The sequence below is a fragment of the Perca fluviatilis genome, chromosome 7, assembly GCF_010015445.1.
Source record: "Perca fluviatilis chromosome 7, GENO_Pfluv_1.0, whole genome shotgun sequence".
Classification (NCBI taxonomy): domain Eukaryota; kingdom Metazoa; phylum Chordata; class Actinopteri; order Perciformes; family Percidae; genus Perca; species Perca fluviatilis.
In genome coordinates this window covers 22667891-22688248 of record NC_053118.1, presented here as the reverse complement: position 1 = coordinate 22688248, position 20358 = coordinate 22667891, and the positions used below count along the sequence as shown (strand labels likewise).

General features: G+C 41.5%; 2 protein-coding genes across 5 annotated transcripts; both read right to left on the bottom strand.

Annotated features, from left to right (window-relative positions):
- Positions 1 to 288: 288 nt before the first annotated feature.
- pklr (pyruvate kinase L/R) lies at positions 289 to 13972 on the bottom strand. Of its 3 annotated transcripts, none has more exons than XM_039806259.1 (12): positions 13901 to 13972; positions 9766 to 9930; positions 9076 to 9167; positions 8823 to 8954; positions 6973 to 7159; positions 6238 to 6511; positions 4917 to 5067; positions 4016 to 4168; positions 3728 to 3894; positions 1389 to 1455; positions 897 to 1011; positions 289 to 644 (listed from the first exon to the last, which is right to left on the bottom strand). In XM_039806259.1, exons 2-12 carry the CDS (start codon positions 9902 to 9904, stop codon positions 538 to 540), a joined length of 1584 nt encoding a protein of 527 aa, XP_039662193.1. In that variant the 5' UTR covers positions 9905 to 9930; positions 13901 to 13972; the 3' UTR covers positions 289 to 537. The 3 variants fall into 3 exon arrangements, with proteins under 3 accessions (XP_039662193.1, XP_039662194.1, XP_039662192.1); XM_039806260.1 differs by lacking the exon at positions 13901 to 13972 and adding an exon at positions 13187 to 13314; XM_039806258.1 differs by lacking the exon at positions 13901 to 13972 and adding an exon at positions 11533 to 11646.
- A 142-nt stretch (positions 13973 to 14114) lies between these two features.
- Positions 14115 to 20333, bottom strand: LOC120562535 (cytochrome P450 11B, mitochondrial). Of its 2 annotated transcripts, none has more exons than XM_039806261.1 (9): positions 19871 to 20333; positions 19535 to 19690; positions 18328 to 18563; positions 17076 to 17279; positions 16746 to 16927; positions 16396 to 16562; positions 15570 to 15648; positions 15271 to 15486; positions 14115 to 14490 (listed from the first exon to the last, which is right to left on the bottom strand). In XM_039806261.1, the coding sequence occupies exons 1-9, from the start codon at positions 20101 to 20103 to the stop codon at positions 14380 to 14382; spliced, it is 1584 nt and encodes a 527-aa protein (XP_039662195.1). In that variant the 5' UTR covers positions 20104 to 20333; the 3' UTR covers positions 14115 to 14379. The 2 variants fall into 2 exon arrangements, with proteins under 2 accessions (XP_039662195.1, XP_039662196.1); XM_039806262.1 differs by having other exon boundaries at positions 18349 to 18563; positions 19871 to 20332.
- Between the last annotated feature and the right edge of the window lie 25 nt (positions 20334 to 20358).

Here is a 20358-nt window from a genome sequence, read left to right as displayed (position 1 = left end):
CTCAGTGGACAAAAGGATGTGGTTCAATACCCGTCATCTCTACATCTCCCAGCACAGCTCATACTAGCCAAAAGAATTGTGCCGTCACAGAGATAAGATCAGGATATGGACAGGAATAAAAGTCTTATCTTCAATTTCGTTAAAGGCTACCAGTAATGATATGCTGAAACAATGGCAGGCAAAGAGATCATGTTCATTTTCAATTCAATATTACTCCCACAAATAACAGATGAAAAGAACATGGTACAATTATTGAAGCTTAAGTTTGACATGAAATAGTAGAACATGTGTGTTAAACGTTTTATTTTGGGGGGGGGAGTCATCTCTTTCAAGACACGCTAAACACAAATTCAACATTCATGAGAACAGTTCCAGTGTTTTCCTACCATAACCTTGAGTTTAAATAACACTGATGATGCTGCCAAAACGCTTTTGTTAAAAAGTAGCGGTGGTTATTGTTTTATTTAAAGGGGTGGTTCTCATCACATTTATATGTCAGCATGTCAGTCAGATTTAGAGTCAGGGAAGGTCAGGTTGTTATGGGACATTGACTGCCCTCATAATGTTAGTGTGACCAGAGCCTGGGATCCAGCCTGTCACGACTATCACCATGTCGCCCGACTTGAAGAATCCTCTTGCTTTCCCTGAGGAGGTGGATGGAAAGAAACAAAAGAGGCAGGTGTATGAGTAAGACAGTATCATAGCATATAAATGAGCAGGCTAATGGAGGCATATACAATCCACACACACACACACACACACACACACACACACACACACACACACACACACACACACACACACACACACACACAAACACACACACACACACACAAACACACACACACACACACACACACACACACACACACACACACACACACACACACACACACCTATGTCCATGCCGAAGTTGACCCTGTTGTCTACATCATCGGCCCAGACGGGAGCAGGCAGAGGGTGGAAGAGGACAGGAAACACTCCTCTTAACAGCTGAGACTGACGGGCCACCTGAGGCAGATGACGGAGACATGCTAATTTCAAGGTTGTACATACAGTGAATATAATAACTACAAATTGTTTGGCATAAATAAATTGCCATATTTTTTAACTGCTTGTGGATGGTGTTACATGTCCTGCAGTGCGCTATGATCACGTTTTAAAGTAACTGTCCGATAAAACACACTCCAGTAAAATATTACATATAAATACGCTCGGTCAGTCAAACCAATCTGACATCTTTTGTGCTGCTGTCACCATTTACAACAACAGACAGTGAGAGCATATACTGACTGTCACACACTGTTCATTTATGAAAAGTGTGTCAACAACAAAGTTGTGTTTCAGGCAAGACAAATGCACTGCTGGTTCATAGAGCCAGACTATACCTTAGGGCTTCTGGTGATGGAAATAATAGGACATCGAGGGCGGTACCTGGACAGGAGATGTGCCGCCCTGGAGAGACAATGATGGCACAATAGATAAGTGACAAATTAAAAAGGAAACAATAAACATAAAGTGTCATAGTTTAGTGTTGTTCCAGCTGCCAGAACAGCTTGCACCTTGTCATATATTCTACCGAAAGGATGAACACATTCTTTTAAAACATATTCCCTCCGATGATGGTGGTGGAGTCCTACATGTCGTCTTTGCCATAAATCTACTAAATGCATATGTCACTTTAGTCACTGCTCCTATTGAACAGTTTTTGTGACACAAGCTTCTGCCATAAAAATAATGAACACTCTCAATGTCCCATTTTGGCCATGCTAGCGGCATGTCAGTCGATGCTTAATGTTGGTCCACCACTTTGTTCCAGACTGAAACATCTCAACAACTATCGGATGAATTGCCATGAAATCTTGTGCCCAGAGGATGAATCCTAATGACTTTAGTGATCTTGGACTTTTTCTCTAGCACCTCCATAGGTTGACATTTATAGTTTTGAGTGAAATATCGCAACAACTTCAGGATGAAATGCCGTGGAATTTGGTACAGATGGTCATGCTCCCCACAGGGTGAAATGTAATCACTTTGGTGATCCCTTTACTTTTCATCTTGCACCATCATGTCAATTCCCATCTACTCCGCAAATGTGAGCATGCTTAAACACTGAACTAAGACTTTCAACGTGGTAAACATTGTTCCTGTTAAACATCAGCATGTTTGCTTTGTCATTGTAAGCACCTTAGTCTACATCAGCATTCAGCTCAAAGCACTGCTGTGCCTAAGTACAGCCGCACAGAGCTGATAGCATCTCTGTAGACTCTTAGTCTTGTTTTATTGCAACCTTGATTAAAAAAAAAATCAAGGTCAGCTGTGTCTGCTCAGCCTTTCTATACATGTCACCATGCATTATAGGATTATAGGTTTATTGCTTAATTGTATCATGAAGTGCGCCTGTATGGAATTTGCATTTGTAATGTTTTTTGTTTCATTTGTTCATTTTAATTTGTCCCCTTCTGTATGTGGTGTCTGTGTACATAGAAATGGGTCGGTGATTTAAAAATATGCATTCCCATGTTTAGTATATCCATACTGTATGTGTGTGCATTGTATAGAAATCAGTATTTTTGGTAGGGGAATTAGTAAATACACAAAAAAAGGAGAACACAATGCACATAGTGAATATAAAACTCTACTCTAAGGATGCTAAAGCAGAGAACAGTACTGTAATATTAAATCTGTAGCTTTGCTCTGGGTTAAAACAATATACTTTGTTGCTACAGCCTTTATCGAGAGCCGAAGTCACGCCCTTCTACTTCCGGTCCATGGGACCTAGCTTTTGAAAAAATATGAATGGGAGTGAACGGGGAGAGACAAATAATTTTTTGATCCTGTTTGAATTACTCAAATGAGTAGAGGATCTTGCTTGTTCTTTTGCTTATCTGCTGAAAACACTTCACTGAATAAAACACATCAGATAATATAATGTTACATGTGATGTGTTGTGGAACAGAGCTAAGCTAGCTAGCGAGCAAGTTGAGCGTCAAGAAAGGTGACGTAAATTGTGTGAGACGAGAGATGTAGTTCACTGAGCGGTTTCACACAAAACTAAGTGGTCATATGACAAACCTAAGGCTAACTGAGACTTTCTTCGGTTGAAAAATTCTTTTAAATTGACAAACATCATATTTGTAATCCATGGCTCAATTCAAACAGGATCAAAAAATAATTTGCGTCACTACCGTTCATATTTTTTCCGAATTAAGGTCCCATGAGGTCCACCAGAAGGGGAGGGACTTCGCCTCTCTATAGAGCCTGCATGTCTGTATTTCTGTCCAGTGACATATTTACTCAGTTCTAACTCTTCCACGAATGAGTCTATAAGTCTACAGTATGTGCATGCTTTTGGGTGTATAAAAAGCCAGCCAAGTATCCTAGGAAATACAATCATATTGGATGACTCAGCACTTTAAGATATGTGCCCAATGCCACTGTTTAGTGGTAATGCAAGAAGTGCCCTATATTGTGGAAGGTTACAGTGTGCAGGTCGGGGTAGTGGATGGGTGTGTAGAGCGTCTGACTTTCATGCAGGAAACTTGAGTTTGCATCCTGTTGCAAACCTTTTATTCACGTTCACCTTTTTATCAACAGTAATCCCAATCTCTCTCTAACTTTAAAGGAATAGTTTGACATTTTGGGAAATATGCTTATTCACTTTCTTGCAGAGAGTTAGGTGAGAAAATCGATACTACTCTTATGGTGATACGTTTTGTATACACACCTGCCGCTGGTGGTGAGGACTATGATGGCCCCTGCACAGCACTTGAAGGAGGACTCTACAGCTCCGATGGCTGTGACCTCTGTGGGGTCAGAGGAGAGAGGAGTGAGGCGACGCAACTCCTCAAACAGCTGCTGGTGGAAAATGGCCGCCTCTGCCTCCCTACAGATCTGAGAGACAGAGACAGAAGGGGAGGGTGTGGGGGAGACAGAGGGGGAGAGCGTTTTCAGAGGACACTACTATAAGACAGATGTAACAGAATGGACATCATGCACACACAGAGACACGCACTGAGTGCATCATTGCGACTGCCTCCACAGGAAACAGTCCCTTGGCGGTCTCCCCAGATAACATTACGCAGTCAGCTCCATCCAGCACGGCGTTGGCCACGTCACTGCTCTCCGCTCTGGTTGGCCGTGGATGGGCCACCATGCTCTCAAGCATCTACAAACACATTACACACACAAACCCACATTCCCATTAGTCTTTTAACCACAGCCAAAATGTCTCTGGCACGGTAAAAGGGATTAGATCAATTAATCCATTAAAAACAAGCCACTTTGTATGTCAATTCTTGTCCAAGATGAGAAAGTAATGTCACGCAAACAGGCTTTAGGGAGAGAAGGAAGAGAGGGGGTAATGGCTTTGTGGATGGTTAGACAATATTGGAGGAGAAATGAGAGCTCATTTAGACTGAGGCAGACGATGCCAGATCATCACTGACATGCTGGAGACTTTGTATCATATGTCAACAAGCAAGGCAGACAGTTGGAAAATGAGACTGCTTGCAGAGTTGCCTGAGAGACTACATTTTTGTAGTAGTTAAGAAGCTGCTTGCTAATGCTGATAAGCATTACTGTATGTGTGGGTGATTTTTGTGGGCTCAGGTCTCGAGTAGCAGACCTGCTATAATGCTGTCACTCTGAGTCAGGAGCTGTAGCATAAACAAGACATAGAACTGTGACTCAACATGGCTGCAGGAGTATGCGTGTGTGTGCGTGTGTGAGTGAGTGTGTAAGCCTAAGAGTGGTGTGAAAGAGAGGAAATGTGTGTGCCTTTGAGGATGAAATTATTGTATTGTGTGTGTGTGTGTGTGTGTGTGTGTGTGTGTGTGTGTGTGTGTGTGTGTGTGTGTGTGTGTGTGTGTGTGTGTGTGTGTGTATGTGTGTGTGTGTGTGTGTTCCTTCCTGACCTGTGTGGCACAGATGACGGGCTTGCCGGCAGAGTTACAGCGTCCAATCATCATCTTCTGTGCGATGAAGACTTTCTCCGCTGGGATCTCGATCCCCAGGTCGCCCCTGGCAACCATCACACCGTCGCTCTCAGCCAGGATCTCCTCAAAGCTGACAGATTAGCGGAGGGATGAGGAAACAAAGGACTGAGAGTTTAGGATAAAAATAAGGGAGTTGGAAAAGAGCACAAAAGCAGGAGTATGCAGGGATGAAGAAGCAGAGGCAGGAAAACATTGGCGATACGGTTTGTTTCTGATGCATTATTATTCAAATGCAAGTCTTGATCTGCAAAAACAGAATTTTGCTCACAGCTTCTGGTTCTTGGAAATATATTGAGCAGTGTTGCATTGTGATCTAAATCCCACATCATGCAAATTTTGATGTTCGTATTTGTATATTGGGTTTATACTAGAACATGTGTAAATGCTTTTATGTAAAAAAAAAACAAGAAAATTTTTTTCTCATATTGTCTCTCTGAATATACCTATATTCACTTTGCGTCTGAAACGCTCCGTTTTAGAGGCTGTCTCTTTAAGCCCCCCTCTCAAAAAAGCCCTGTCTGCTCTGATGGGTCAGTGTTTCCAGGTGTTCCACATCTGTGCTCTTGGCGTCTCTGCACCATCATTGCAGCCAGGGAAAGACTCTAACAGCACTTTCTACCTATGCACAGTATAGTTGTGACATCATAACCGTACGGAAGTCCTAACTGCTCGTTTAAAGGCACCATATTTGAATACGGGCTTTGTGCATTTCTCTGTGGATTGAGCGTATTGATACTTTCACAATATCTATACAGCACCTTGACCTGCTTCATAATCAAAAAAAGACATGGAAATCTCACTTTACAATACAGGACCTTTAAGAAAAAAATACAGCCGCAGGAGACATAAAACACGCCAAATATTGATACAGAGCATCAAAATGTAATCTTTATGATCCAATCTAAAAAAAAAATCCCATTTAAATCAGAGCCATAGTTAACACTGTCAGCAGCTAGAGAGCAGCAGGAGGTAGCGAGAGATGAGTAATGGAGATGACAAAGCTGTGACATAAATTGTGTCAGATATATTAAGTGGCAGCTATAACTCGCACAGACAGCCACACAGATCACTTATCATAGATGTGTAACATCCAGAGCCGACATGTGTCCATCCATCACTGACTGCTGGCTGTCCACAGGAGGTGGATTTCAAAGTCAGCCTCATTATGAAACTGTCACTGCCTCCAGCTACTCAAAATAACGGCCTTAATGGTTTTCTCTCAGTATTTTCCTTGACTCACTTCTGAACCCCTTGTCGGCTTTCCACCTTGCTGATCACTTTGATGTCTCGTCCGTGCGCCCCCAGAACTCGCCGCACATCTTTGACATCCTGGGCAGAGCGGATGAAGCTGGCGAACACCATGTCTACACCCTGGGCCACGCCAAACCTTAGGTCGGCCTCGTCTCGCTCACTGACTGCCTGCAGGCCGATGAGGTCGCAGCCAGGGAGATTAACGCCTTTACGACTGCACAGCAGCCCACCGGCCTCCACCACCGCATCCACCCAGTCAGGTCCTGCAGACGAGGAGGAGTTAATTAAATTATCCTCAGAGTTGTGGATAACACTGAATTGAGGACAGCCAAAACTACATTTCTTTGTAAAGATTTTGTTGATAAAGGAGTCTTTACCAGACTGGATCTCTTCGAAGGAGAAGGAGTTCAGACTTATGAAGAAAGGTTCTTAAAATGTATTTGGGATTTCTTAAATTATAATCCTAATTTCAACCCTAACTCTAGGTGACCCACAATCTTTTCATTGGTTTTTCAGCTAAGTGAGACATTCCTGCTACAACTTTTGGATTACAGTGACAAAATAGAACATATATATAGACGTATATATATATATATATATATATATATATATATATATATATACACACACACACACAGACACCTAAAACAACAAATAAGAGGTAATACAGCATGTACTGTATTTAGGTTTGTTAAAGTCAACTTAATTAATTCATCGGTATTACCGGTTTCTAGTACTTTGAGTCCAATAAGGCCATCATCAATGTAGATCTTGCTTCCCTTGTTGAGGACTTTGGGCAAGCTGGGGTAGTCCACCCAGATAATCTTCCCGTCTGTTTTATCTTTGTCACTCTCTGCTGTCACCACACGGACATGGCTGCCCTTTTCCAGCTCCACCTCCTCCTCCACTTTCTACACACACAAACACAAAGGAAAGAAATACAGATCGTTGTCTTTAAATAAATATCATTGTCATCTCTATTATCAACACATTTTTTAAAAGACAAAGATTACTTAATAGTCAATTTGTTAAGCTAAGTAATGTATTAAATAGCATTTTGATGTCAACGCACGTCTTCACAAATGCATGGAAGGTGTCATGTGTTTAGGTGAAACCTGTGGGGCAAGTATGGAGTTTCTTCCAAGTATTGTTTTAAGCTACTGTGTTTGGAGGAACAGGTCTACACACAACTGATTTACAAGCTGTTGTTTAAACCAACAAAATCAGACATTTGTTAATCTGTAATTCATGCTCTGCGATTATCCTAAATTAATATATTCTCCAGTGGCATGTAAGAATTACAGTATGTTAAAACAAGTTTTGATGTTGTAATCTATATAGTACACTGAAGTACCTCTATCTGTTGGGGCTCATGCAATAAAATAATGAAGATCAAATATTTGGCTTTCTCATCCTGGGAGAGAACCTTCCTAAATTTGCTTCGCAAAACCACAACTTGCATCTGAGCCGGGCTAAAGTACTTCAGGTAATTTACATCAGAGGTTCCGAGTGCCAGTGATGGTGATAACATAACAGACTTTAACTGTACGGGGTTATAATTGTCCCACAAATATGTCAAGTGCTTTCTACCAATAATTTGTTGTTGTCTTATGTTGGGTTAAAAACAACTGCTAATGAGTACTGTTTTTATTTATGATTTCATTTTTTAAGTAGTCATCTACCGATCAGCATTTTTCCTGTTAATGTAAAATATCATCTGCTAAAACATGTGTTCATGATATGTAAGGCCAAGATATTAGAATTAGTTGTAGTAGAATATATCAATGATTATATAAAATATAAACATACAATTGTGTATGCATAATGGCATTGTCAAGCAGACAAACTGACCAACACTGTCATGAAAACCTGTCATTAATGTTGTGGTTGTAGCCCCCTCCCTCTGAAACTCCTGTGACTGTACTGACCTGGACACATTCAAATTACTTACCAAAACATACCTCCTTAGATTAGCCTTCACCCTATAACAATATCATATTTCATCTACTGTTAGTTGATGGTTTTATTATTTCACTTGATTTTAATATGCTTGTTTTTATGTGTTGGTTTTATTGCTTCACTTTTAATATGGTTGTTTATTTATTGTAATATTGTAATTATTATTATAAAAAGTTACATTTTCATGTGCGATTTATATAATAAAAGATTTACGTCTGTATATTGATACAGTATTGCCACAGAAAATATTGCAATACTATGCTGTATCGATTTCCCCACCCCTACTAAACCAACTTTAGAAGAGACACAACAAGTCAGCATGCAGCTTGCTCATCATGCAGAGCACTTTGTAAGCTTATCAAGGCATTAAGTGGTTTCCAAGAGCTCTGAGTTATTTGTTCAGCAAAGCAGACGGCATGTGACAGCAACACAAAGAACAAGATGATGAAAAAGCAAATGAGGACCACTTCTTTTACCAAAGAAAAAGTAAGTAACAACCTGTAAAAAATGATGATACAAAGCAGTCAACATATTTTCAGCTCCTCTTGCAGCTGACTGAATGCGACAGATTGATAAGGTTCAGACTGTTTGATAAATTAAGTGTAACATGTTTACCCCTTTCACTAATCCGGTGCGAATCTCTGGACCCTTCGTATCCAAGGCGATGGCAACCGGCCGATAATACAAGGGATCAGAGGTAATCGTCTCCACCGCTTCTCGGATGTTTTTGATGGTTTCACCGTGGTACTGACAGGCACATGGAGGGAGACGGACAGAGAATCAGTACATGACTGAAGGAAAGACAAATACATGCGTGTATAAGTACTGTAATTGTGAGAAATGGTACACAGGAAAGTACTGCACATACTTCATGTGAGCCATGAGAGAAATTTAGACGAGCAATATTCATTCCTGCCTTGACCATCTCGTGGAGTTTGGGGATCGATCGGGATGCAGGACCTGAAAGGAACAGAAGTAACAGAAAGGATATTTGACATTAAAACTAAACAATTCGAATTTTAATACGTTTTTCAGGCAAAATGACCAAAGATCACTGATTCCAGCTTCTCAAATGTGACAATTTTCTTATTTTCTGTGTTTACTGTGACAGTGAACTGCATATCTTTGGGTTTTGGACTGAAAAACTAAACAATTTAAATATGTCAACTTGTGTTCTGGAAAATTGTGATGGTCCCTTTTTCCACATTTTCCTTCTATTTTATTGGCCAAGAAATTAATTGGATTACATTGAAAAATAACTTTGTTGGTCAATCTATCTGCTACTTCTTCACTTTGGATACAAGCCCTTCATTGAGTAGTATTTGTGAGGAATTACAGGCGATATCTGGAGAGTCAGAGCTAACTAAGCAGCAATCTGTATATTGTATTTCCTTCTAATTGTTCTCTTTTTTTCTGGGCATAAGCCCAGAAAAAAAGAGAACAATTAGAAGGAAATAAAGCGGAGAGCTCCCCAGCCAAGAATCAAACCCTGCCAATACACTGGAGGCCACCCAGCACCCACTGAGACTGGCTGTCTGCGACCAGTTGTCACACTCACCAATGGTGCAGATTATGCTGGTGTTGCGCGCTGTGATTGGCTCCTGGTCGATGTTCAGCAGACAGAGATGCTCCAGGAAGGTGTCAGCCATGCTGGCATCCAGCTGCTGGCGTTGGATGAAAGAGTCCGGCAGTGTCATCGACTCGGAGTAGCGCCTGATGCGAGCTGTAGCGACATAGAAAGGTTGTCAGCGGGGTCAGGTCAGTCAATAAACTGCCATCTCCACCTGTGAATACAAATTAACTAAACACCTCAAATTAAGAAAAGTGTGTAAATGATGAGGAAGAACATCAACACTTCTATCCAGTATATGTTAAGAGCAGAGATGAAAATGGCAGCTATCAAACAACAGATTTTTAATGTACAGTGACAGCAGTGGAGTGGGTGCGCACAAAAACATGGCACATGTGTATGTGGGCGAGGCAGTCAGGTGAAGGAAAGGCGGGAAAGTCTGAGGGCTAGACTTACAACTCGTAAAGACTTTTAACACCCAGTGACACCATTCGTCACCACTGCTGCATGAAACCAGAGAGTACAAACCGGTAAACGGAGCCATCGTCTTTCATGCAACGCATTGTGGTACCTGGTTGAGGGCTTTGAGCCAGTACAATGGCATCCATTTTAAAGGATGTCACAATCAGTCAAGCCTGCGTTTTCTGCCACCACAGGGGAGGAGAGAGTACGAGGACGAGAGCCTGACAGACAAAGTTGCTGCTAACAGCACAACAGGGGCGATGAGGTGAGGACAAGGGAAAGAGGGAGAAAGGAGGGGGGGCTGGAGGGTGAGGTGAAGAGAGGAGGAATCTGACAAGGACGATTTCTATATAAACATATACATAAAGTGGGGTTAAGAAAAGCTCAATTATTTGTTGTGTTTTTGTTTTTTTTGCACTGCCTGTCACAATGTTAAGACCTTGATGACCAACATAATTTAATGAGTTTAAATTTTTAATTGTGTGCAATAAATTAAAGCCCTCTGTGGAGAATGGGCATGCAGAAACACAGAAGGACAACTTTTGAGGTCTGCAGAGGAAACTCAGTGATGGAAATGGTGACTTTTGCAGGAATAATGTGAACATGCACAGCTCCTCCATCCAATGGATTCAGTAGCTGTCAGTGTTTCTTTCTCTTTGTGTCTTTTTCTCTCTCTCCACCTTCCTGTGACCCAGTTCTGCCGCACCGCTGCACACATCATTACGTGTCCCACTGAGATTCTCCTCAGACACATCCCAGAGTGCGTGGAAATACATGCACACACACATACTGTACATAGATGCAGCTATTTACCTGTTACTGAAAGGCTGACTATAAATAAAGCAGGTCAAATATCAGTCGAGAGACAGCTTTTATAACTGATAAGAGTTTACCCAGGTGACGGGTGTGGCCTGTTTGCGGGTCACATTGCTGCATGAACGCAGGTCAGTGGGCATGTGTGCAATCGATCAGTGAACTCAAGGTGAGAGGGCCGATGTTTGTTCAACTATGAATCTGCACTAAAGTTCAAAAGCATCTGACAAACGATAAGTTACACCTGGGTAATATACAGTGATAAAACAATTATATATTGCATTACCACAGATATTGGAAAATTACAAATTATTAATCACTAAGATACACCAAATTAACTGCACACAAAGTGCCTTTCAGTTAATCCAGGTAAATCAGTTCCTCAAAGGCCACCTTTGAATTTTTAATCATGCTTAAGTTCTAGGATAATGTACAAAATGTAGAACCCAAAATACAAAAAAAAATCATTGGTCCACTTACCCATATTCATAAAACTATCAATTTTTAATAAGATCCAAATTCACAATGCAGTTCCTCCTCCTCTATTGGTTTATTTTATTTTTTTATCCTGTAATTCTTCTATATTTTTTCCTCTGCCTTTATCCTAGTCCGTGCTCAGCTCGTGCACTTCCATTCTCTAAGTCTTGTGAATTGTCCTGAACAAGCCTGGTTGAGTCTCTTTGCTTCATTTTCACACTCTGACCCCTCTGCTGCCCCCTTATCTCTCCTCCCACTCAGACCATTTGGAGTGAGGCCACTGCTTGCAACAGATGGATGATTTTGGATGAATTAGTAGCCAGACTGAGCCAATGTGATGCTAAAAATGGATGTCACAGTGATGACACTAAACTATCAGGGTGCACTGCAAGACAAAGTGATACATCGCTGCAGATTATGAACCCCTAACCGGTAAGACTATTGACCCCAAACCAGACACGGAATATCTTTGCAGTACTTTCCACATGATTATTTGTGCTGAAGCGATTTGTTGATTAACTGATTAGCTAATCACATTAAGAGTATTCCTCAACATCCCCCTTTTTTTTTTTTTTTTATGGATATTTTCTAACAATTCTAATAATCTGTAGTACTTAAATATATATTTGTGTATATGTTGATATTTTGAAATATGTTCTGTAGGTTTGTTTATTATTTATTTATTTTATATATTTTTTCTGTATCTTTTGTTATCCCACTGATATAGTGCCCTTTATAGCCTTTTTTATTTTATTTTTTATTTTTTTTGATTATTGATTTATTCATTTTTATTTCGTACTGGTGTAATTGCTGATTGTTTGTCTTCGTCGTTATATGTCATGTTTAAACGATGTTAAAACAATAAAAATTTGATAACAAAAAGAATATTCCTCAACAATTGACAAAAGTCATTCATCTAGGTAAAATGACCAATATTTGCTCTTTCCAGTTTCTAAAATGTGGGGAATTGTTGCTTTTTTCTGTTTTATATTGTTGCGAAACCTTTGGTTTTGGACAATACAAGACATTTGAAGATGTCACTTTGGGATCGAAAAAATTTAAGTTTCTTTTTCATTACTTTCTATCTTTTTTTTAGACCTTACAATTTATCAGTTGACTCTAAAAAAACAACAAGATTAATCAATAATAATACAAAATTGTTTCCTACTTTCTAATAAAAAAAGTGAATCATCTATAATCATACACGTTAATAATTCAGTAATAAATGGTTCTTACAATAATTTAAGTCAGCAGTTATAAATGTTAAGTTATTATGTATTAATTTTGGCCCAGATGGCCTGCAGCGAAGCTCAGAGGTCAAACAGCCCTTGTGAAGAATCCACATGATGAAATAAAGAGCTAAAAAAGAATTCATCAACTGCAACCTGGCAACCCAAAAGTAGTTTTATTAATGGCCATAACCAATCTACTATCTATCAAAGTACGTTATTTAATAACTATTAATTATAAGCTATTTTACCCTTTTCATGTTTTCATGTCTATTTGTTGAAAGTATAGAGAGTTAACACCTACCGAAGTCAAATTCCTTGTGTTCGTAAGATTCTGATTCCGATTCTGATCAAAGGCAGACTTAAGAGAAAGTGTATACCTTTTTAGGTTAGAAAAACATATTACCAGAAGCATACTTTGCACTCACCCACTGCAGCTTGCTGTTTTATTGGACCATACACAAACCTGTCTTAGAGAACAGGGGACTGATAACGGCTGATGTTATTTAAGTATGAGACTTTGACAAATGAGGTGGCACATAGAAATGATGTGTCTTTCCACTCAGTGACACAGTTCACTCAAAGTTTCTTAGAGTGCACGAAGGAAGTCATACATAAACCCAGGCAGACAGAGGGTGTAAATCGTTAGCCAAAGGACAAACAGACCTTTGTTCCTGGGTTGACTAGAGAAACCCTGTGTGGCACACACCTAGTATGATAAATGACTAATAATAGCCTGCACATAATTACCAGACTGTAGTGAAGGTCGCTTTTACGCATGTAGACATAATATGATACTGATATATAAGTTAAATTTGCAACACTTTAAATATTAAAATACAGGGGCCAGGTAGCAGTATGCCTATTAGTATTAAAACTTTCACATTTTAGTCATTTTATGGAGGTTGTCAGCAAACAATTGACGAAAGAGGGAAAAGTAGAGTGATCAATATCTGGCAGAGCGAAAGGAATAAACAGCAGGAAAGATTTTCAGCTAAAAATAAATAAATAACAAAGAATGTAACATAAACAGCAGGGTACAGAAACATACCGGTATGTTGGCACACTGCATACAAACACAGTACAGACACAGTTTGTAGCAAGATCGTAAAGTTTAGATCTTTAGCAAGGAAACGACCAACCTGTTGGATGCACGAAGCAGGCCCAGTGAGGACTGAGTGGTGAGCATAGACTGTAAATATTAACAGGCTATGGTGGTAAGGATGGACAAGAGCGTCAAATGTAAATGAATGTGTTGGTGTGCGTTTTAGCGCCATCTGGTGGACAGCAGTGTTAATGATTTAACAATAATGAATGAATTGATTTTACAAGCTTGCCACAATGAAGAAAACAGGAGGAGGAAAGTATACTTTATTCATCAGCATTATGAATTCTTGAATTTGTTGTTGTACAGTTTATGAGAATGCAAAAAAAGCTCAGTATAAGCTTCAGTGAGTATCATCAGACATTTATGGTTGTTATGTTGGGAGACTAAAACAGGCTAAATTGTGTGATTAAACATGCCAAATGTTGATGACTCACTTCTGTGTGTGTGTGTGTGTGTGTGTGTGTGTGTGTGTGTGTGTGTGTGTGTGTGTGTGTGTGTGTGTGTGTGTGTGTGTCAGAGTTTCCTGAAAGTGATCCTTGGCGGAGTCTCGGGCTGGAGGATGAGGGTGCATGTGGTTTTAATGTCTTCTGAGGAGGACACGCTGAGATGGAAGCTCAGCAGGATCTAGACAGAGAGGGAGCAGAAACAAGAAGGGAGGTTAAAGGGAGGTGGTGGGTGGGTGGGGGAGGGGGGTTATAGGGTGTGAAGACAGAGTGAAACATATTATACGCTTATATAATACAACACAGATTAAAACAGAGGTTCTGAACCTTTTTGGCTTATGACCCCTTACAGTTAAGCAGTCTCTAGTTGGGGCTCCTCGTTACATTTCAGATGAGTTGTCAACAAATCCCCCAAAAATACATTCTTTCTCTAAACTTCTCACATGATTTAATTTAAAATAAATAAAAAAAAACTGTTTAAACTAACCCAAAGAGGTAAAATTATCCTGTTTATTAGAGAAAAGTCTGAGAAATGAATACAAATTCTCTTTCGTCTCCCATTCTCACGACCCTCCAGATTCATCTTGTGGCTCTTTGGAAGGGCCCGAGCCCTTGCTTGGTAACCACTGGAATAAACTGTATACTGTGTGTGTGTATGTATATATATATATATATATATATATATATATATATATATATATATTAGGCCTATAACCAGCTAAAACAGTGAACTGCTGCTTGTGCCTTCCTTACTTTTACTTGTAATAGAATATTTTAACATTGTGGTCTGGTACTTTTACTTAGGTAAAGGGTCTGAGTACTTCTTCCTGCTCAGCAGACACAGATTAAGCTTCTCTAATCTTCTGTCCGCCTTTCCTTCCCTATGACTCAACATTTCCAACTATTTTCCTTCCTCTTGCATCACATCCTTTCCCCCCTTCTCTTGTCTGCCAATACTCACATGCATGAGCAAGAGCTGCATCTCGTTCTCAGCAATCCTCCTCCCGACACACTGCCTCGCACCAAACCCAAACGCCAGAGAGCGAAACCCCCCTGGCCCCTCTCCTCTTTGGCCTTCCTCTCTGCTGCTGCCCCACCGGCCGGGGTCAAAGCGCAGTGGATCCTCAAACACTTCCGCGCTTCTTCCTAGGGGGTAGAGACAGGCCTGGACCATCGTCTGAGGAGAGAGTTGATGTCCGTCAAACACACTGAAGATAGCTGTAGCACTGAATGTGCCACAGTCACAGTGTGATCACTCACCCCAGCAGGAACGTGGTAATTCTGAAGAACAATATCTTTGATCGGATACCGCTGCACTGTAGTTCCCACCGGATATAACCTGACACAACCCAAAACACACACATATGCACACACACACAAACAGATATCTGTTTTTTAGATGTTATCTTTGACTTTTAATGTACATACTGGCCAGTAGGCTACCAAAAAAAGTCACATATAACACATTGAACTAAATATGGCCCTGATACAGGCTCTAACTGAACTCCTTGAACATGCAACATAACTAAAATATGTTAATGTCAAATGCTTTCAATAAATTCATTGGAGAAAAAAAAAAAGAGAAATCGAAGTCATTTAAAAATTAAATCACGATCAGGGGTGAATCGAGATCGCGATTTTATAACGATTTATCGTGCAGGCCTACTCTGGACCTTGGAAATAGTAGTTTGACAAAACATTCCCGACTCAAGTTTTCAGCCGTATCACACAGTCTTCATCAGCTGATAGAGTCTGATCAAATGGCATGGAGATGGGTCTGTTAATATGGAAGCTCTGAAAGCCTTGGAAAGTTAATAAATAGACCTTGAGTTGGTATTGTTTTGTCAAACTACTATTTCCAAGGTCAAGAATGAACTTTCATGCTTAACTTGTCGCTAAGCTAATACAGATGAGAGCTTTCTAAAAGTGCTATGGGAAAAAAATCATACTTTGCTCACATGGCAACAGATCCAACAGGGTAAATACACAATGCAGAGATGGTGCAAAGTGTGTGGGTCTATGTAGGCGGCCTACAAATAGGTTAATCAGGCCATGAGCAGATGGATGTGCCTTGAGTATTATGTACCTAAGAATCTCCTTGATTAGGCCTTTCAGTAATGGCGCCCCCTGCAGGGCTTTCTGAGGATCACGACCAGCCTGTGCCCACGACATCCTCACCTGCTGCCTCACCCTCTCCTGCACCTCTGGGTTACGGCCCAGCTCAAACAGAGCAAACTGGAGGGGCACCGCTGTCTGCAGAGATGATGGTGATGAGAGGTGACATGGAATCAGTTAGGGTGAGATATACAAATACAGGCCAAAGAAGACACACACACACACACACACACACACACACACACACACACACACACACACACACACACACACACACACACACACACACACACACACACACACACACACACACACACACACCGTGTCGACCCCTCCTGCCATCAACTCAGTGATGTTGGCTTTGATGAGGTCCAAGGATAGCTGCCCTTTCTCCATGAGTTGGCCCAGAACCCCGGTGTACTGGCCTCCAGCTGTTCCAGCCTCAGACCCCTGAGCCTGGGAGGAAGACAGACGCTGGCACCCCTTCTGGATCCTCGCCTCCGCTAGAAGAAGATCAGGAGAGGATGACAGAGTCAGTATGTAAGATGGGAGTCGTGAAGGTGGATAATGGAACAGATTAAAGAGAGTTAGATGAACTAGATCCATTACTCCCTGCCAAAGGAGTCCAATTAATGTTTTTAGTCTGCCTACCGTGGCTGCAGATGTGGTCCCATGCACTGGCGTGCTGGGTCCACAGGGGAGCGCCGATGCGGAGCAGCAGGCGAGGGGGCAGGTAGAGGAGAGGAGGGGTTGTTGCCAGCATTCGCTCCACGGCCCAGATAAACTTCTGGGACTCCATTGAGGGAGATGAGGAGAAGAGGCCAATACGCTCCCCGTAGATTACATGGCAACTGGCTACAGGGGGGGAAGGAGAAGGTGAGGGTGTATAGGTGGGTGAGGGTGAGAGTTAACTGAATAGTTTTCAAGATTTCAGGTTTTTATTTTTTTATTTTAAAGGGCCCTATGGGTTGAGTATGTTCTAAAATGAAACAAAAAAAAGTATATGTCTGTGACAGCAAGAAAATATTGTGTAAACTGTGTTTTTCAAATCTAGCTCCTCTTTTTATCTGAGTGTATACGTTGCCTCAGAGGAACTGCCTCTCCACCACCAGGCATCCACCACCTATCAGAAACGCTTGTATTATATTAAATTCACATCACTGACTGGAATAGAGTTTCTTGCATGTCTATTCCTATCCCGGCTTAGCACCTGGCTTCAAGTGTTGTCGTCCATTAGGAGCAGACTAGCATGTCTCAACGTCATCAACTCCCCCCGCCCCCTTCACTCTCTGTCATATACACACACACACACACACACACACACACACACACACACACACACACACACACACACACACACACACACACAAACACACACACACACACACAGGCTCATGAAAGGAGCAGACCTGGGGAAAGAATGCTGGAGCTTTGATCATATTTGCTGCAGTTTCTATTTATAAAGGTGCGTTCTCCTTGACCTCCTGCATGTAGCCTATAATATGTTAACGACAGGTTAAAATGAGTTTGGTTCTCATAAGAGCTTAGACTATTTTGAATTAAAAAACAGAAAGAGCAGAAGCGGTAAGATGTTAAAGGTGATGTTCCTGCAGACTGTATAATTTCTCTGACGTGAGACTCCATCACAGCCTCTTCAACAAGCGTGACTCAACTCAAAGAGCTAATAGGGTGAATGAGAGACTGTCAAAAGAGGAAGGTGACATTAATCCATACTCTCCCCTCCCCCAGGACTTCAATGTCAATGTCCCCATTAAACCCTGGTCCTTTACACTTAACTCATTTTTCCTGGATATAAAAGGGTCCAGAATATTATGCCGATGATGTGTATGTGTATTAATAAAACAGGAATTCATTTAGACTCCAACTGTGCAATCACACACACTGTGGGATGATGACCTCAGACCTTCCAGTGCGAAGCGGAAGAGGTCAGGACTGGGATCCATAGTCAGACTGCGCTTCCCCTCCTCGCCTCTCCCCTCCCTCTCCACTCTGGCCCGCAGCATCTGACAGAAATCCATTGCAACCTCATCAAGCAGGGGGAGAAAGCGCTTCACGGGCGCACTCATCATCACCTCCTTGTTGAGCAGTAGACGGTCAGCTCGCCACTCCTCACCGTTCCTGTGGAGAGAAGATTTGGAGTGAGGCATGGAAGTCGACCTGCTTCACCTCTGCTCAGTCATTGTGAAGCAAAGAAACTGGGTTGGAAAGAAAACTACCTTTCTCCAGCAGATGTGCTGTTCCGTTACTTAACTATTCGTAAAGAAGAGGTGCTGTGTCTGTTTCCCTATCAATTTGTGTTTCCCTTGGCTAACAAAGCCCTAACCACGAACAGGTCTCTTCTGTGATACTTAACATCTACCCAACTTAACCTTTACCTGTCCACTTATTTCTGCAACATTTAGCCAAAACCTTACCTAAAACCATGGACAGATTACTAGACGATGAGCCCATGGGCACAGACATGTAAAAGGCCCCCACACCTCCTAAGTAGAAGGAAAAATCCCAGACTCAAAGAGACACAAAACAACACAAATCTCCTGGCTGCATCGTTTGTAATTGTTATGTGTCTCTTTGTGGTAATTTTTTACTGGAATTGGCAGATTTTTCTATAAACAAAAACTCACGATCATCAATCAGAATAATTTGAAAGGTGCTACAATCACATTAGTATTCTACATATAAGAGCTTTAAAAAGCTACACCGACAAGATTATAGCTGAATACTTTCCACAACTGATTGAATGACCCCAAAAATGAGCAAGATGATGATGATGACACAAGTGATTGCATGCACTTATACAAACACACACACAAAACTTGTTTCCCTCACTTAAGGGGACATTGCATTGAATTACACTCATGCAGTCTTTCTCTGGAGACTTCCTGACGTCTCAAGACATCCTAACCTGAATCATAACCACTACATGCATAGCCTTGCCCATACACCCAACCAACCTAAAAATGTAATGACTTACATAGTGGGGACTTGAATTTTGTCCCCAACAAGGTAGGTGAGTCCCCACACAGTGACAGCTTAATCAGATTCACATTATATCACCACAGCATGAGTTGTAAACAGGTCTTACTCACTTGAGGAAGACTCCCTTGCTGAGCTGGCGTGTCTCTCGGTGCGTTGCCCAGGGCTGCAGGGTCATCCGTCGGGGGTGCAGGCCCTCTGAGCGGAACAGCTCCGCAATGTCAGACGGCAACATGATGTTCACACTGCTGTGGGTGCCCACATGCTCCCTTCACACACACACACACACACACACACACATACAAAGGTGTAAACTCATATGCACTATTGTTATATTATTATATTATACATATTATATTATTATTATTAATATATTGGAAAACCTTGATGATCAACACTTTCTCTCATCAATGCCACACTTAAGGTAATGACATCATCCCTCTATCTACCTGTAAATGGGGCCGAGGGCGTTGAAGGTCCTCTCCATGTGCTTGTGGAGCTGCCGGAAACGATCTTCTCTCCAGAACTTAACCAAGTTGACCCAGCCGCTCCTCCCTGTGTGAGGGATCTCCTCAAAGCTCCGCACTTGTCCATCCAAACCCCTCTTTCTTACTCCAGTACTAGACCCACAAGTGCCCTGTGCTCTGACACACACAGTCACTGGGATGTACATGCTCCTCATGGTCCAGACAAGATGTGATGGCCAGTCTCATCCAGAGTTGTGACACCGCTCGTCGTCTCTGCAGGACCGATTATTTCCCTCCTTCATCCTCAACCTCAAATCCTTGAGTGTGCTCTATATCGCTCTGATGAACTGATAGCAGACAATGATTAATGGATGTGAGGATCAGAGTTCAAGAGAATCATAACAGAGCCCAAATGTCAGGCTGATCCAGAAAACACACACACACACACACAAAGGCCAAAAAAAGTGGGT

What these genes read in the sequence shown, in the direction of transcription:
- pklr (XM_039806258.1), bottom strand. An exon ending in CAGCATAATCTGCACCATTG is followed by an intron (nt 9,168 to 9,765) that starts GTGAGTGTGACA and finishes TGTTCCTTTCAG; the next exon opens with GTCCTGCATCCCGATCGATC. An exon ending in CCATCACCAGAAGCCCTAAG is followed by an intron (nt 1,012 to 1,388) that starts GTATAGTCTGGC and finishes CATCTGCCTCAG; the next exon opens with GTGGCCCGTCAGTCTCAGCT.
- LOC120562535 (XM_039806261.1), bottom strand. Translation starts at nt 20,103, where the DNA reads ATGAGGAGCATGTACATCCCAGTGACTGTGTGTGTCAGAGCACAGGGC. An exon ending in GGACCACATCTGCAGCCACG is followed by an intron (nt 16,928 to 17,075) that starts GTAGGCAGACTA and finishes ATCTTCTTCTAG; the next exon opens with CGGAGGCGAGGATCCAGAAG. An exon ending in CTAATCAAGGAGATTCTTAG is followed by an intron (nt 15,649 to 16,395) that starts GTACATAATACT and finishes GGGTTGTGTCAG; the next exon opens with GTTATATCCGGTGGGAACTA.